At 43.2% G+C, this 18,188-nt stretch overlaps 1 protein-coding gene across 1 annotated transcript in view; it reads left to right on the top strand.

Annotated features, from left to right (window-relative positions):
* CBLN4 (cerebellin 4 precursor) overlaps positions 1-18,188 on the top strand; it is a 65,503-nt gene that overhangs the window by 29,402 nt on the left and 17,913 nt on the right. The window contains exon 2 of the mRNA XM_068264520.1: positions 15,403-15,519. Within this exon, the coding sequence (XP_068120621.1) occupies positions 15,403-15,519 (117 nt within the window). The remainder of the gene's footprint in view (positions 1-15,402; positions 15,520-18,188) is intronic.

Here is an 18,188-nt window from a genome sequence, read left to right as displayed (position 1 = left end):
TCATTCTCTGGTTGTCTGTTGTTGCGATCACTAAGTGGTAGCACTCAGGCCTTGTCTGTATCTGTGTTCTAGCATAGTTTCCAAAGGTGTTGACGATCACGGACCTCACACCTTAGCGCTAGGAATATTGAACTGTATTATTTGTTATGACCTTCTGCCTGCCTGACTATTCTCCTGAACTCTGATTCCGTACCTTGCTATCTCTGATATCCTGTTGCCAAACTCTGCTCGTTCCTGGACTCTGTATTTGCCTCCTGATTCTGTACCCCGCTATTCTGATACTCCGTTGCCAAACCCTGCCTGCCTATTGGATTATGTATCCGTCTTCTGAATCTGTACCTTATCTGTCTGTGTGTTAACGACCTGGCTTGTCCGACCTCGAGAACTGGCCTTACTGTTAGAGGCAGTTCCCAGACCTGTTAGTGACACCCTCTCACTGGTGTCACTCACGTTCTGTCCTTCCTACTCTCAGCCTAACTCCTCCCCCGGGAGAGTCTAGACCAACGGAAGGAACATACTTCTGTGCAGTACTCCGTACTGCTCCTGTACCTCCTCCTGAGGTACAACACTCAAAGTACTACTGTTTCACCAAACACTCTCATATCTCAGGTGTCCAGAGGTTAGTAGATATATCTGATTATCGGTGATACTGCAGATCATCAATAATCGGGTATATTCTGTATTCTCGGTGATACTGCAGTTCACCGGTAATCAGACCCTCTTTGTTACACCGATCGTTACAGGACCATGGTACTCCTGGCAGTTTTCTGTCTGTGAACCTTGTTGCATTGTGGGAAATAGCTGTTTACAGCTGTTTCCAACTGCTAAAAAAGCAAGCAGCAGCTATATCACCTTCCAGCAGTAAAAATGTCACCATGTGATAAATGTCAGAATGTAAATCAGGGATTTAAAAGACTTTACAATGGGCAAACACTGACTAAATCATGTATACATAATTACACTTAAATACATAAAAATACACTTTTGTATTACATTATTTTCACAAGATTTCCTCTTTAACGCCCGCACGTTTTTAAATCGCAAAGCTTTCTGCCTTTTTTCCACATGACACACATGTTCACATACAGTACATGCCGCCGCAAACACATAAATGTGGAAACATTTACAGTGATGTGAAAAACTATTTGCCCCCTTCCTGATTTCTTATTCTTTTGCATGTTTGTCACACTTAAATGTTTCTGCTCATCAAAAACCGTTAACTATTAGTCAAAGATAACATACCGTAATTGAACACAAAATGCAGTTTTAAATGATGGTTTTTATTATTTAGTGAGAAAAAAAAACCTCAAAACCTACATGACCCTGTGTGAAAAAGTGATTGCCCCCTGAACCTAATAACTGGTTGGGCTATCCTTAGCAGCAATAACTGCAATCAAGCGTTTGCGATAACTTGCAACGGGTCTTTTACAGCGCTCTGGAGGAATTTTGGCCCACTCATCTTTGCAGAATTGTTGTAATTCAGCTTTATTTGAGGGTTTTCTAGCATGAACCGCCTTTTTAAGGTCATGCCACAACATCTCAATAGGATTCAGGTCAGGACTTTGACTAGGCCACTCCAAAGTCTTCATTTTGTTTTTCTTCAGCCATTCAGAGGTCGATTTACTGGTGTGTTTTGGGTCATTGTCCTGCTGCAGCACCCAAGATCGCTTCAGCTTGAGTTGACGAACAGAATATTCTCCTTCAGGATTTTTTGGTAGACAGTAGAATTCATGGTTCCATCTATCACAGCAAGCCTTCCAGGTCCTGAAGCAGCAAAACAACCCTAGACCATCACACTACCACCACCATAATTTACTGTTGGTATGATGTTCTTTTGCTGAAATGCTGTGTTACTTCTACGCCAGATGTAACGGGACACGCACCTTCCAAAAAGTTCAACTTTTGTCTCGTCGGTCCACATGGTACTTTCCCAAAAGTCTTGGCAATCATTGAGATGTTTTTTAGCAAAATTGAGATAAGCCTTAATGTCTTTTTTGCTTCAAAGTGATTTGTGCCTTGGATATCTGCCATGCAGACCATTTTTGCCCAGTCTCTTACTTATGGTGGAGTCGTGAACACTGACCTTAATAGAGGCAAGTGAGGCCTGCAGTTCTTTGGATGTTGTCCTGGGGTCTTTTGTGGCCTCTCGGATGAGTTTTCTCTGCGCTCTTGGGGTAATTTTGGTCGGCCGGCCACTCCTGGGAAGGTTCATCACTGTTCCATGTTTTTACCATTTGTGGACAATGGCTCTCACTGTGGTTCGCTGGAGTCCCAAAGCTTTAGAAATGGCTTTATAACCTTTACCAGACTGATAGATCTCAATTACTTTTGTTCTCATTTGTTTCTGAATTTCTTTGGATCTTGACATGATGTGTAGCTTTTGAGGTGCTTTTGGTCTACTTCTCTGTGTCAGATAGCTCCTATTTAAGTGATTTCTTGATTGAAACAGGTGTGGCAGTAATCAGGCCTGGGGCTGACTACAGAAATTGAACTCAGGTGTGATAAACCACAGTTAAGTTATTTTTTAATAAGGGGGGCAATCACTTTTTTCACACAAGGCCATGTAGATTTGGAGTATTTTTCTCACTCAATAATAAAAAGCATCATTTAAAACTGCATTTTGTGTTCAATTATGTTATCTTTGACTAATAGTTAACTGTTTTTGATGAGCAGAAACATTTAAAGGGATACTGTAGGGGGGTCGGGGGAAAATGAGTTGAACTTACCCGGGGCTTCTAATGGTCCCCCGCAGACATCCTGTGTTGGCGCAGCCACTCACCGATGCTCCGGCCCCGCCTCCAGTTCACTTCTGGAATTTCTGACTTTAAAGTCAGAAAACCACTGCGCCTGCGTTGCCATGTCCTCACTCCCGCTGATGTCACCAGGAGTGTACTGCGCAGACACAGACCATACTGGGCCTGCGCTGTGCGCTCTTGGTGACATCAGCGGGATCGAGGACACGGCAACGCAGGCGCAGTGGTTTTCAGACTTTAAAGTCTGAATTTCCAGAAGTGAACCGGAGACGGGGCCAGAGCATCGGTGAGTGGCTGCGCCAACACAGGATGTCTGCGGGGGACCGTTAGAAGCCCCGGGTAAGTTCAACTCATTTTCCCCTGACCCCCCTACAGTATCCCTTTAAGTGTGACAAACATGCAAAAGAATAAGAAATCAGGAAGAGGGCAAATAGTTTTTCACATCACTGTATGCAAAAATCTTTGCATTAAACACAAAATGAAAAAGCCTACAAAGACCAGGGAATCACAGGGGAAAACAGCCCTGCAAGTGCGGGTGCACGTGCACATGCGAATGCATTGTAGAATCGTGCACAATTTGCCGTCCGTGGAAAAATGCGTAGACACGTGTCTAGTGTAATCCCTACCTAAAGGGAACCTTAACTTCCATGCGTTTTTAAATTGCACAGCTTTCTGCATGAAGCACACATTTGCATACAGTACATGACGCCGCAAATGCGGAAAGGCGTAAACGTTCACGGAAAACATTTGTGTTAAACATTAATGCAAAAGCCAATGGAGACCTGGAAATCGCAGGGGCAAACAGCCCTATAAGTGTGTTCCCTGCCTTAAAGAGCACTGCGGGAGCGTGCACGTGCTGAAGCAGGTGCGTGTGCACTGTAGAATCGTGCCTGTTTTGCCATCCTTAGCAAAACGCACACAAATGCGTCTAGTGTGTTCCCTGCCTAAAGGGAACCTTAACTAAACTAATAAAAAGAGTTTCACTTACCTGGGGCTTCTAGCAGCCCCCTGCAGTCGCCATGCACCCGCGACATCCTGAAACGATCCTCTGGTCCCCGCATTGGAGTAGTTTCAAATCGTGCTACAGAGCCACTTGCCAGCGCCTGCACCTGCACAGCCCTTGCTACGCGAGTCCTCATTCAAGCTCCCGCCTCCGGGAGTGTCTTGTGCATGCGCAGTAGGAGAAAATACCATAGTGCGCATGCGCAGAACGCTCCCGGGGATGATCCCAGTCTAGTTTTCAGAATAATAACATTAATGACATGTATCAAATGTTCTGCCACTCCAGGGCCTTGATAAGAAAGAATTACATTGTTACATCTGGTGAAAAAAAAGGGCCTTAAGTGCTACTGGTAGTTTACAGTCTGCCATGTGCCCAAAAACCTAACTGATTATGTATATAGGTTATGACAAGGGAGAGAATAGAATTTAGGGTGTTTGAGAGATAAGGGCCTATGTAATTTTATTTTATTTGTTTGTGCCAATGTGAAATTTAAAAAAAAAATACAATTTTTAAAGTTATGGTACAATTGCAACAAAACCGCATAAGTACAAGTGTTAAAAAATGTGTATATCTGAGTAGGCCTGGGTCTTTAGTTTTCAGAATGGTGACATTTATGGCTTTTCTTGACTGTTCAGATGTGCCATGGGCTTTGCTAAGAAATAATGACTGTATAACTTTTGGTGCAAAAAATGGACTTGAAAAATCAATTGTTGCTGCTCATGGTTAACAGTGTATTGCGTGGCCAAAAAGCTATCTTATTGTGTACATAGGGTATCATTTTAAGCGTGACAAGCAAGAGAATACATTTTGGGGTGTTTAAGAGCTGAGGCCTAAGTCATTAAAAAGTTTTTTTGTGCCAAATCGAAAAAAAAACTGTAAAAAAAGATACCATTTTCAAAGTTATGATACAATTTTAGCAAAACAGCATAAGTACAAATGTGGTTTGAGTAGGCCTGGTGACATAACATTTATGGCTTTTCTTGACTGTTTAGATGTTCCATGGGCTTTTCTAAGAATTAATGACTGTATTTATTTTAGTGCAAAAAATGGTCTTGAAAAATCAATTGGTGCTGCTTATGGTTAACAGTGTATTGCTTGGCCAAAAAGCTATCTGATTATGTACATAGGGTATCATTTTAATCGTGACAAGCGAAAGAATAGCGTTTGGGGTGTTTGAGATCTGAGGCCTATGACATTTGAAAAAAAATTTCGCTGCAAACTGAATGAGAATCAATAAAATTGTTACTTTCATATACTTTGTACCAAAATAAAACACTTGTAAAAAAAAAAAAAAGTTACAGAAATGAAAAGAGAATATATAAATAGTTACTTTTAAATATGTATGCTATGAGGGTGTATTACTTTTATTTTTGCTTGTAATCATTGGGAGTGTGCAATGAGAAATGAAAACCACAACATAGAAAAAATACACCTTAAATTCCAAAAAATATATTGTCACTATACTTTGTACTAGGGACATAATTCAAACCTTTTGATAACCATGACAAATAGGCAGATAAAATATGTGGGTTTTATGTATTGGGTAGGATGGAGGCACCCAATGTGCTTTCTATTTTAGTATTTTTAAATACAAATACAAAATTATATAATAAAAGAGAGGTAAATTGCCTACCTCCCCAGAAGATGTAGACCCCAGTTCAACAGGAATTTTTTTTTCATCCAAAAAGCAATCTGACAACGCATTTCACGGGTCATGGCCCGCCACCCCAGGTCAACACAAAATGCCCTGATAGCATAGGGGTTAGAGTGTAAGCGCCTCTATGGACATTAAAGGCACTTACACTCTAACCCCTATGCTATCAGGGCATTTTGCATTTCCGATTCTGTTTTTACCGCAGCTCCCAACAACGCGCTTATAAGTGTGAAACTGGCCTTAGCAAACGGTTTCCTTACGCTAAATACACCTCTCTGACACTGCAGCTGTCCTTGGTAGATTTTGGAGATCCATATTAACATACCTCCCAACTTTTTGAGATAAGAAAGAGGGACATACTTGTATAAAGTTTAGAGTCAATTAAACACATTTTTCAGTAGATAACATGCATACAGTGGTGTAAAAACTATTTGCCCCCTTCCTGATTTCTTATTCTTTTGCATGTTTGTCACACTTAAATGTTTCTGCTCATCAAAAACCGTTAACCATTAGTTAAAGATAACATAATTGAACACAAAATGCAGTTTTAAATGATGGTTTTTATTATTTAGTGAGAAAAAAAACTCAAAACCTAAATGGCCCTGTGTGAAAAAGAAATTGCCCCCTGAACCTAATAACTGGTTGGGCCACCCTTAGCAGCAATAACTGCAATCAAGCGTTTGCGATAACTTGCAACAAGTCTTTTACAGCGCTCTAGAGGAATTTTGGCCCACTCATCTTTGCAGAATTTTTGTAATTCAGCTTTATTTGAGGGTTTTCTAGCATGAACTGCCTTTTTAAGGTCATGCCACAACATCTCAATAGGATTCAGGTCAGGACTTTGACTAGGCCACTCCAAAGTCTTCATTTTGTTTTTCTTCAGCCATTCAGAGGTGGATTTGCTGGTGTCTTTTGGGTCATTGTCCTGCTGCAGCACCCAAGATCGCTTCAGCTTGAGTTGACGAACAGATGGCCGGACATTCTCCTTCAGGATTTTTGGGTAGACAGTAGAATTCATTGTTCCATCTATCACAGCAAGCCTTCCAGGTCCTGAAGCAGCAAAACAACCCCAGACCATCACACTACCACCACCATATTTTACTGTTGGTATGATGTTCTTTTGCTGAAATGCTGTGTTACTTCTACAACAGATTTAACAGGACATGCACCTTCCAAAAAATTCAACTTTTGTCTCGGCGGTCCACAAGGTATTTTCCCACAAGTCTTGGCAATCATTGAGATGTTTTTTTAGCAAAATTGAGACAAGCCTTAATGTTCTTTTTGCTTAAAAGTGGTTTGCGCCTTGGATATCTGCCATGCAGGCCATTTTTGCCCAGTCTCTTTCTTATGGTGGAGTCATGGACACTGACCTTAATTGAGGCAAGTGAGGCCTGCAGTTCTTTAGATGTTGTCCTGGGGTCTTTTGTGGCCTCTCGGATGAGTTTTCTCTGCGCTCTTGGGGTAATTTTGGTCAGCCAGCCACTCCTGGGAAGGTTCATCACTGTTCCATGTTTTTGCCATTTGTGGATAATGGCTCTCACTGTGGTTCGCTGGAGTCCCAAAGCTTTAATAATGGCTTTATAACCTTTACCAGACTGATAGATCTCAATTACAGTACTTTTGTTCTCATTTGTTCCTGAATTTCTTTGGATCTTGGCATGATGTCTAGCTTTTGAGGTGCTTTTGGTCTACTTCTCTGTGTCAGATAGCTCCTATTGAAGTGATTTCTTGATTGAAACAGGTGTGACAGTAATCAGGCCTGGGGGTGATGACAGAAATTGAACTCAGGTGTGATAAACCACAGTTAAGTTATTTTTTAACAAGGGGGGGCAATCACTTTTTCACACAGGGCCATGTAGGTTTTGAGGTTTTTTTCCTCACTAAATAATAAAAACCATCATTTAAAACTGCATTTTGAGTTCAATTATGTTATCTTTGACTAATAGTTAATGGTTTTTGATGAGCAGAAACATTTAAGTGTGACAAACATGCAAAAGAATAAGAAATCAGGAAGGGGGCAAATAGTTTTTCACACCACTGTATATTTACATACATCTGTACTGCAGTCATGAAAGAGGGACAAATGAGGGAGAAAGAGGGACAGGGTCCCCAAAGAGGGACTGTCCCTCTAAAGAGGGAGCTATGATATTAATAAAGTGCTGTGGGCTCCATGTAAAGCTCGCACTGGGGCCCCAAGCTCTTTACTAACGCCACTGGCTACAGTATTTTACTTCTGAATCTATTTCTCACATTATATTTATAATACGCGATCAACTTCTAAAAAGTAAAAATGTAGGTCAGAAAAGTACCGTAATATCAAACTTTAATTAATCAAAGACAGCTAGTTAGGAGAGTGTTTTTTGCTTGCAGGTGCTGAACACGTATTCTGTAGTTAAGGTGAGAAAAAGATAAGGGCCCCCAAATTAATTAATCTTTTATCCAGAGTTTTCTCTGAGGACATGTTTTCACAAATAATTAATACAGTATATTTTCAGCTCCCAGCGAGGTAAAAACTGCTTCAAATCAGTCCTCCCAAATTTACTCTCAGCACCCTTGAAGCATGAGGTATATGGAGGCTGCCATATATATTTCCTCTTACACAGTGCACATTGCCTGGCTGTCCTGCTGATCCTCTGCCTCTGATACTTTAAGCCATTGACCCTGAACAAGCATGCAGATCAGATGTTTCTGTCAAAATCTTACAAGATTAGCTGTATGCTTGTTTCAGAGTTTCATGAGAGATGGTGTTGTACAGCACCACAGAAGATGCTGGCGCTATATAAACCAATAATAATAATAATAATAATCATTAGGACTGCCAGGCAACTGGTATTGTTTAAAAGGAAATAAATATGGCGGCCTTCATATTCTCCTCACTTCAGGTGTCAATTTAAAGAGAAATTAATTTTTTGGTATACATTTTCATGAACATTGTACAGCAATTTTATTCATTTGAAAGTGATCTTCCGATTTCGACCTGCAGCCCTTGCTTAGCATTTTCAAAACTGACTGAAAGCTGCTATGGTTGCAGTCTAAGCTTTTAAGCAAACGGCTTTCAAGCAACTGGCAAAAATCCACAGTCAATACTTTTGATTAGAAAGAAATGGCCCATATGCAATGAAGATTTAGGTCCAGGGTACACCAAAAAGCACTAGCCTAATCCCAAACACTCAGTGCTTCTTGAGATGATTTTTCAAGGTGATTCTAGGCATGTGCCTAGCGATTTTCTATTTAGACCTAGTGTTTTTTGGAGCATTTTTGTGTAGCATTTTTTTTATGTACAGTTCAGCTGCTAGTGTACTGGTTTTGTCACAAAAATGCTTTGAAAATCGCTCCGATCTAGCGCTTTTCAGAGCGATTTTCCACTTTCCTATACTTACCATTGAGGCTAAATCACCTCAGAAATGATGCAGGTGTGATCCATCCCATTCTAATACATTAGCCAATCGCTTTTTAAAGCGCTTGCATTTTTTAAAGTGCTCAGAGGCGCTCTTGGTGAGCACCAGTCCTTTCACATGAGTTTTCTCCTAGGGGATTTTTTCACACCATCATTGTCAATAAAATGCCCTTTAAACCACCAGCAAACAAGAAAAAACTCAGAATTATTTTGACAGTATTTTCTCGCCTACTTTTTTTTTTTTATACTTTTTCAATGGTAAAGTGCTGAAGAATTGTTTTAAACAGAGGGTGAAAAATGATCTCCTAGGAGAAAATGCAGGAGAAGAAGTTAATTGCATTTGTGCCAACGAAAATAAACAAAAGTGAAAAACAATGGTAGATCAAAGTGAGACAATTGTGAAATCACATCTTTTGATTTCTTAATAATAATGTTACAAATCAATCAAAAGATCAGACTGTACTAATATTTTAAGCCTGGTACACACCTTCAATTTTCATTGGCCATGATCGACCAATTTTAACAGCTCCATGGTGTATGGAGGACAACAGATTTTGAATACTATGAAGGTAAGCTATACTACATGGAGGTGGTAGAATTGGTCAGTGATTTGCCACCTGATTGTTCGCCTGGAACAATCATTACAGATGAATTTGCATGCGGGCTCTGTTCAGACACGCTATTTGGCTCCAGGCTGAGCAGCTTGTACTGTTCTATGGAGGGGGGGGGGGATGTAGCATCAGCACACTGTTAGAACTTCCTCTGATATCCCTGCCAGAATAAATGGTATCGAATGGCAGCCATCCCTCCTGTTGTGCTGCTAGAGGAGGGCCGGCAATATCTTGTATCTGCACACGTTTGTTACACTAATGATCTGAAACAAATCCTAACTCTAATTGGCTGTTGGAATTAGGGCCATGGGCTTGATGGGCCCAATTAAATACAATTCTGTATTAAAACTGCATGCAGCTACTTGCCAAATCGCAGCCAATAATTATCTGTTTCTGTGGCTATCTATTTATCTATCTATCTATCTATCTATCTATCTATCTATCTATCTATCTATCTATCTATCTGTCTGTCTGTCTGTCTGTCTGTCTGTCTGTCTGTCTGTCTGTCTGTCTGTCTGCCTGTCTGTCTGTCTGTCTGTCTGTCTGTCTATCTATCCGTCTTTTTATCCTCAACTTGGACTTGCGTTATGGCTCCTCCATAGTGCGTCTGCCGCTAATGGACAATTTGGGTACAGCTATGGGCGCTATTGCAAATATCAGTTATTAGGTGCTAAAAGCAGAAATTTGGGCGCCAGGCTTGTCCAACCAAAATGTTTTGTTTTTTGAAAACTATTGGTTTGAAATGTATAGTTTTTGAAATCTACCATTTTTGAAAGTTATTAAGGCTTCAGTGAAAAGGGGGTGGGAGTGTTAGGCATCAAGAAGGGGGGGGGGGGTTAGGGTTAGGTGTCAGGAAGGGGGGGTTAGGGTTAGGTGTCATGAAGGGGGGTTTTAGGGTTAGTTGTCAGGAAGGGGGGGGGGAGGGTAAGGTGTTAGGAAGGAGCGGTTTAGGGTTAGGCATCAGGAAGGGGGTTTAGGGTTAGGCGTCAGGAAGGAGGGGTTTAAAGTTAGGAGTCAGGAAGGAGGGGTTTAGGGTTAGACATCAGAGGGGGGAGAGTTTAGTATGAGTATGTTTGGTTTATCTGAAGTAAAATATTGGTAACATTTAACAATGTTTTACTAACGTCATTACCACTGTAACAATTTTTTTTTATTTTCATTTGGTGCCCAATTCATGACAGAAATCATTACACAAGCGCTTTTAGAGAGATTTGCAAAATTGCCAGCGTTTAAAAAAAAATCAGCAAACGCAGATAGTGTGAACAAGCCCTAAAAGAGGGTGTTTCTCTATTGGAGTAAAGAGAAAAATTTTGACTGTGATTCTTCATTAAAGGCCCACTATCACGGGCAATTCAAAAAATATCTATATGTACATATAAAGTGCACATTTCTCCCAGAGTAAAATGCACTGTAAATTACCTATGTTGCTGACGCTTACAATAGGCAGTAAAAGGATAACAGATCTGACAGATTTTGGACTTGTCCATCTCCCTATGGTTGATTCTCAGTATTTCATTTATTCTTTACAGATTTTGGACTTGTCCATCTCCCTATGGTTGATTCTCAGTATTTCATTTATTCTTTACAAAAACACTCCCTGGAAAGGATCTATACCAAGTTGTCTGCCAGCTTCCCTACTCTCTGCCCATATTTTTTTGGCTGTTGGACTGAGTAACTGCAGATCAGTAAATCATTTTGTAAATAAATAAAATAACTGAGAATCCCTCATGAGGAGATGGACTAGTCCAAAACCAGCTTTGTCAGATTTTCACTACCTACAGTAAACAACAGCAGCATAGGAAAAAAGTAATGTTTAGTGCATTTTAAATGTACATTTATATGTCTGTAAATTTTACACTTTTTTGCGATAGTTGTAATTTAACCACTCGAGGGCCGCAGTGCTAAACCCCCCTAGTGATCAGGCCATTTTTAGTAAAGAAGGCCACTGCAGCTTTAAGGCCAAGCTGCAGGGCCGCACAACACAGCACACAAGTAATCCCCCCCCCTTTTCTCCACACCAACAGAGCTCTCTGTTGGTGGGGTGTGATCGCTCCCCCATGTTTATTTTTTTTGATACAAATATTATTATCATTGTTTTTTTAACAAAAAAGTGTGTTTCTTTAAATATTTTCCCTCCATCCCTCCCTCCCTCCCCACAGCCGGCCAATCACGGTGATTGGCTGTCATAGGCTTCTGCCTATGTGAGCCAATCGCTCTCCAGTGCCCCAGGGGGACCGCCGTGTCCCCAGTACAGCGCTGCTGCAGATCGCAGTGCTGTACAATGTAATTAGACGGCAATTTCGCCGTCTAACAGTCATCGCCGCTTGGAGACTGAAGGAGGGGCAAAGCTCCGCCCCCAAACAGGAGATGCGCACGCAGCCGGAGCGTGATCTCCTGCACTGCGAACCCCAAGGACTTTACACGGCAGTCCTGGGGCTGCCGCCGTCGCCGTTCCCATCGGAGCGACGAGTCCGGCAAGCAGTTAAAGAGAACCTAAAGTTAGAGGTACAGTATATGGAGGCTGCCATATTTATTTCCTTTTGACCAATACCAGTTGTTGATCTCTTTGGCTGCAGTAGTGTCTAAATCACTCTCCTGAAACAAGCATGTAGATAATTCAGCCACACTTCAGTCAGGGCATCTGATCTGCATGCTTATTCAGGGTCTATGGCTAAAAGTAGAGACAGAGGATCAGCAGGACTGCCAGGCAATTGATATTGTTTGCAATTAAATAAATATGTCAGCCTCCATATCCCTCTCACTTCAGGTTTCAAAAAATTACCTGAGCCTTCTACCGCCCCCCTGCAGATGTCCTGTGCTGGCAAAAAACAATCCTCTGGTCCCCCGCAGCGACCTAGTTTCGTGCACCTGCCCACACGTGTCCTTGCTCAAGCCACTGTCCTGTGCATGTGCAGTACAAGGCGGCGACGTGAGTGAAAAGACACGAGGGCAGGGATGCGCAGGCGCAGTGGTCCATGGATAGGTCAGCTGGCAAAAAATGAAACTAGCTTGCTGCGGTGGACCGGAGGTTCGGTTTGTCCCGTCGTGGACACAGAACGTCTGCAGGGGGCCAGTAGAAGCCTTGGGTAATTTTTTGTTTTTAGTTGTTTTTGTTTTAATTAAGGTTCCCCTTAGGTAGTATAATAAGTTCTTGTATTTTGTATGGTTGAAAGGATAATCAGTATTCTTAGGAATTTGAGGATGAGAAATGTTGATTCAGTACTGCATACTCTGTATATGAATTAAGTGTATATTTAATTTGGCATTATCTTATGCCGGAAAAATGCAGCTTCCATTTATTCAGTAGTATCGAGGATTACGTAGCTCAACTCACTTATTTAAAACCTGTGCAGTTTCTATAATAAAACGAAATCCAAACTCAATAGCCTATTGGAAATCCTGCTTTCAAAGCCCCTCTCCAGGAACAGATCTAAAAATACACAATAACATGGCAAGCAGAGGTATGTAGAGAGTCTGTTTTCAGACTCTGTGGGCGTGGCTGCTGCTGTAGGCATTGCATCATCCTGCTGTTCAGGTTGCAGGGGGTGGAGCATAGACTTTATTTCTCTTAGAGGTTTGCAGTATATAGCAGTGGCAGTCTGTGGTGCTACAATATCTTGCTGTCAGGACATTTGTTACGTTACCTATCCTGGCCATCTGCTGGCACGTTCACATGGACGTGAGCACACCACCTTCTTTATGGAAAATGATAGGGTATGCATGCACCATGGTGTTCTTGGTCTGTACATGCGCATGTGGGAGCACGCATGGTTGGAAATTTGGCACTAATGTGAATATAATATTTAAAGGCTCAGATAACAGCCATCAGGTAACATCTGTTACTTCTGAGCAGCTAGTTCCGCTAGAGCCAGTTATTTTGTGTCTATTCAATCTCCTGTTGCTGTCCCCTATATATCCTGACTACGATTTGTAACTGTCGTCCCGTTGCTGAACCTGTTTGTACCTGACCTTGCTTGTCTGCTGCCTACCCTGTTCTTTTGCCTGGTTACCAACCTTCACTTGTCTGCCACCTGCCTTAACCTTCTGCCTGTTCACTGACCTTTACTTGTTTGCTGCCTCCCACTTTGGACTCAGTTGCTTTCTCCACCTCTAGAGGGACAACCCCAGGGGTCAGAAGGACCTGGTGGCTACTAGACAGCAAAGTTGTCTGTTACCCATTAGTGGTGACCGCCCATCATCCTTGCGGGGTGCTCTGGTGAAGACCTGTAGCCACTTTGACTCACTGGTGTCGGGGTCAGCAACCAACCTGTCTATAACAACATCCACACAGGTTTTGTGGAGTCCATGTGTTTATACTGTAGTTCAGAGCTGTTTTGGTGGTGGAAGAGGGCCGTATACACTATTAAAGTGGACCCAAATTAAAAATACAAGAATTCAGAAATAAAATCTATTTTCTAAATTATAATAATAAATAGCAGCCTTTTTTCAGCTGCATGATGACAAATATAAAATATTTAACATTTATTGGAGGAACCCCACCCTTCCTTTCATATTGACAGGACAGGATCCGGCAAACTGCTGGAATAGGTGGTGTCCAGCAATGGTGGAATTGCTAATGGCTGCCACCTGTATAACCCTAGTTATGAAAAGAGAAGGGTGAAAAGCATGCACTGAAATGCTCATAGGCTTGAAAGAGTGTTTATTTATCTTTGTATGGGTCAGAGTGGTGCAACTAAATATTTTGAATTTAAAAAAAATTTGGTTTGGGTCCGCTTTAACCGCTTGCTGCCCGCGTCACGCCAGTAGGCGTGGCCGCGGCGGCAGCCCCAGGACCAGCTAACGCCAATTGGCGGAAAGTCCTGGGGCAGCAGTTTACGGGAGATCGCGCGCACGGTGCGCGCATCTCCCGCTTGGTGGGCGGAGCTGAGCTCCGCCTTCAGTCTCCGAGCGGCGATTGCCGCTCGGGAGACTGTTACACGGCGAAACCGCCGTGTATTTACATGTGCAGCGCTGCGATCAGCAGCAGCGCTGCACTGGGGACAGCCGTGTGACACGGCTGTCCCCATGGGGGACAAGAGAGCGATCGGCTCTCATAGGCAGAAGCCTATGACAGCCGATCGCCGTGATTGGCCGGCTGGGGGGAGGGAGGGGATTTAGAAAAAAAAAAAAAAAAATGTCAAAAAATAATAAAAAAACAAACAAACAAATATTTATAAAAAAAAAAATAAACACAGGGGGGGCGATCAGACCTCACCAACAGAGAGCTCTGTTGGTGGGGAGAAAAGGGGGGGGGGAGATCACTTGTGTGCAGAGGTATACGGCCCTGCAGCTTGGCCTTAAAGCTGCAGTGGCCAATTAATGTAAAATTAGGCTGGTCACTAGGGGGGTTTACCACCATGGTCCTCAAGAGGTTAAGCAGGTAGTTTTAATGTCTTTGCTGATTGGCGTGTGTTTATAGCAGTTTTCAATGATGGTGGAAATTGACATCAACACTTACAGATTTGTTAAGTAAAACAATTCCAAAAGTAACATTTGATATGCTGTATATTTGAAAAGTGGCATCAAAAAAGATAAAACCAGCCTTTACCAAAAGTGATAAAAAGGGAGGTAGTGGTGGGCTTACCTCCCCAATAGAAGACACAATTATGTCTGTGATAGTTCAGTGATAAACTTTATTTTACTGCTTTATCGGGCAAATAAGAGCAACTAGATTGGGTCATCAGAACGCTAAGCACCTCTGTGGTCTCAGGGGCTGCCTTAGTGGTAACCCTTGTATCTCCCTTAATAACTTGTTGTGTAATTCCTTTAACATGCTACATCATCAGGGGCTCTTGTTTTCCTTTTTGTAATATTTGATAGGCACCCAACCACATATGAGACAAACACTGATAGCCGTAGACCAAGATGTCCCTCTGCAAATTGTAAGCAATGTTTTACAGGCCATTGTACCGCAAAATGAACACTGACAGTACAGGAAATTATGTCAGTTGTGAACTTCACAATCACCTTTCTGTGTCTTCCAGATCTTAGTAAATGTGGGGAACTTTTTTACCTTGGAGTCGGTGTTTGTAGCCCCGAGAAAAGGAATCTATAGCTTCAACTTCCACGTCATAAAGGTCTATCAAAGCCAAACGATACAGGTAGGTGACCCATCTTACATATCTGGATGATTTTATGTGAACCTGTCAGGGGACTTGACATTTGTAAAGGGATATTGTAAATTATACACACAGAGTACAGAACTGAATTGTGGAATTGTTTAACCACTAAGTGGGTTAGTTATCTATTGTACAAGATTCAAGGCATGAAATAGTTAATAGAGAAGGAAGAACAAATAAAGGCTCAGTGAGAAGAATTCCTATTTTTAGCCTGAATTGGCCCCGGAATGCGTCTGGACAGGACTCGGTCCCGAACTATAACCCTACGGATCAACTCCCAATCCCTGCAGGTGGCAGTGCATTAAGCCACTTTTTTTCTACAGTAGCAGCATTTTGCAATCCGATTTTGATCACTTGCGTATCAGAGAAAGATGGATACTTTGAAACCAACGGAAACCACATTGTGTGTGTGGGAGGGAGCATGTCGCTGTGGCGTCCATGGCGCAAGCCATGCCTGCACCCCTCCAGATACACCACTGCCTGTAGTGACAAAAAGTGTCCCACATCAAAAGGCTTCCACTATGCCCCTCCTTCTCGCCGTTACAGTGTCGTGACCCCACGAAGGTGCAGATGGCTTGCACTAGTACAGAAATGAATGTGCTGTTTTTTTTTGCCGAGCCCAAATGGCAACTCTATGCTACTGGGCAGATGTGAGCTTTCCTGTATCTGTGAAGTGTAGCAGCACTGCTCCTCGCACGGGAGTGAGGCCACAAGCTTTGGGGGCCCCCAGTGCTGGTGTAGTGGGGCATATGGTGGATTTATACTTTGTGTGCCCCTAAGCCAAGTATGTTGTGTCTCCCCTTTCTAGGGCAGCAGCACCCCTCCCATTCAATGTGCAGCCCCCTCTCCCATGATATCATCTATGTACTGTAGTCCATAAAGTCCTATGTTCTTTCATGAACAGCTTCCTTGAGCACAGGGCCGGGCCGAGGCATAGGCTGGAGAGGCTCCAGCCTCAGGGCGCAGTGTAGGAGGGGGCGCACGATTCATTCAGATGTCATTCCTAATTGTGTTTGAAGCAGAAAGAAATAAAAAAAGGAGATACATGGAAGTGACTACAAGCCAGATAATTAGAGATTAAGCTCTTGGGGGCCCTGGGGTGCCTCTTAGTCTAATAGCAATCAGTGTGTGACGGCTGGAGTGGAGGGATGGAGGGGCGCACTTTGGTGTCTCAGCCTTGGGTGCTGGAGGACCTTGTCCCGGCTCTGCTTGAGCATCAGTTTCCTTTGTCATATGTTGCATTTTCACCCTCCTCTTTCATATGTAGTAACCCCTCCTTCATGTCCAGCCGCCCCTTAGCCCAAAGCACGGACCTGTGTGGCCCTTCCAGAAATCCGGCCCTGCCAGATGTCATTTACCTTTTTGATGTGTCAGTATTATTTTCTTTGAAAAGATGTATACTGTAAATTTAAGGCCTGAAGAAAGGCCCCAGTGACCCGAAACAAGTCGATGTTGTTGACTAAAGGGAATTTAGGACTGTCATCATTGTTAATTAAAGTGTACCCAAGGTGATATGTGACATGATGAGATAAACATGTGTATGTACAGTACAAAACATGTTAATAACCAGGCTGTTCTACTTGTTTTATTTTGCTGTCTGAAAGAGTTCATTTCTAGGCATGGAAGTGGCAGCTTCTGTCTTGTTGCTACTTTGTTGGTAATATAGTAAACATTACAGTCATAAACGTTTTTCTGGCAGAATACAACTTCTGAGCTCAGGGAGAGAGATAAAAAGGTCAATAGTTCATGTATTTTAAGTTTGGGGACAATCACTGATTACAAGACAAGACAAGACAAATAACATTTATATCGCGCTTTTTTCCTGGCAGACTCAAAGCGCCAGAGCTGCAGCCACTAGGGCGCGCTCTATAGGCAGTAGCAGTGTTAGGGAGACTTGTCTAAGGTCTCCTACTGAATAGGTGCTGGCTTACTGAACAGTAGTGTTGGGCGAACAGTGTTCGCCACTGTTCGGGTTCTGCAGAACATCACCCTGTTCGGGTGATGTTCGAGTTCGGCCGAACACCTGATGGTGTTCGGCCTTTTAAGTTCGGGTTCGTCCCGAACTACTGAATGGCCGCCGAACAGGGCCGAACAGGGCCCCTGTTCGGCCGAACAGGGCCCTGTTCGCCCGAACATGCCGCAATACGGCCCCCCTAGGGGGTCGCAGGCATAAGGGGGGAGCATGCCCCGATCGCGGGGGGGGGGCGGAAATTCCCCCCACCCCCTCCGCTAGCGCTCCCCCCTCTGCCCGCTTCCCCATACAAAAGTTTAAGGCAAGTTAAATAGTACTTGGTGGCTGGCACTGGCAGTGGAGTGAGGAGGAGGAGGAGTCCGAGTAGCAGAGTGACGCGTTGAGGCCAGGCAGCGGGCGGTTCAGCGGTAGTACCCTTGTGGTACTTCCGCCCTTTCTCTGACCTCACGTCCTCTGCATACGAGGGTACGCGTCACGCGTACCCTCGTATGCGTCATCACGTAAAGGACGTGAGGTCAGAGAAAGGGCAGAAGTACCACAAGGGTACTACCGCTGAACCGCCCGCTACCCGGCCTCAACGCGTCACTCTGCTACTCGGACTCCTCCTCCTCCTCGCTCCACTGCCAGTGCCAGGCCAGCCACCAAGTACTATTTAACTTGCCTCAAACTTTTTTTATGG

The sequence above is a fragment of the Hyperolius riggenbachi genome, chromosome 12, assembly GCF_040937935.1.
Source record: "Hyperolius riggenbachi isolate aHypRig1 chromosome 12, aHypRig1.pri, whole genome shotgun sequence".
Lineage (NCBI taxonomy): Eukaryota > Metazoa > Chordata > Amphibia > Anura > Hyperoliidae > Hyperolius > Hyperolius riggenbachi.
This window is presented reverse-complemented; position numbering and strand designations above follow the sequence as displayed.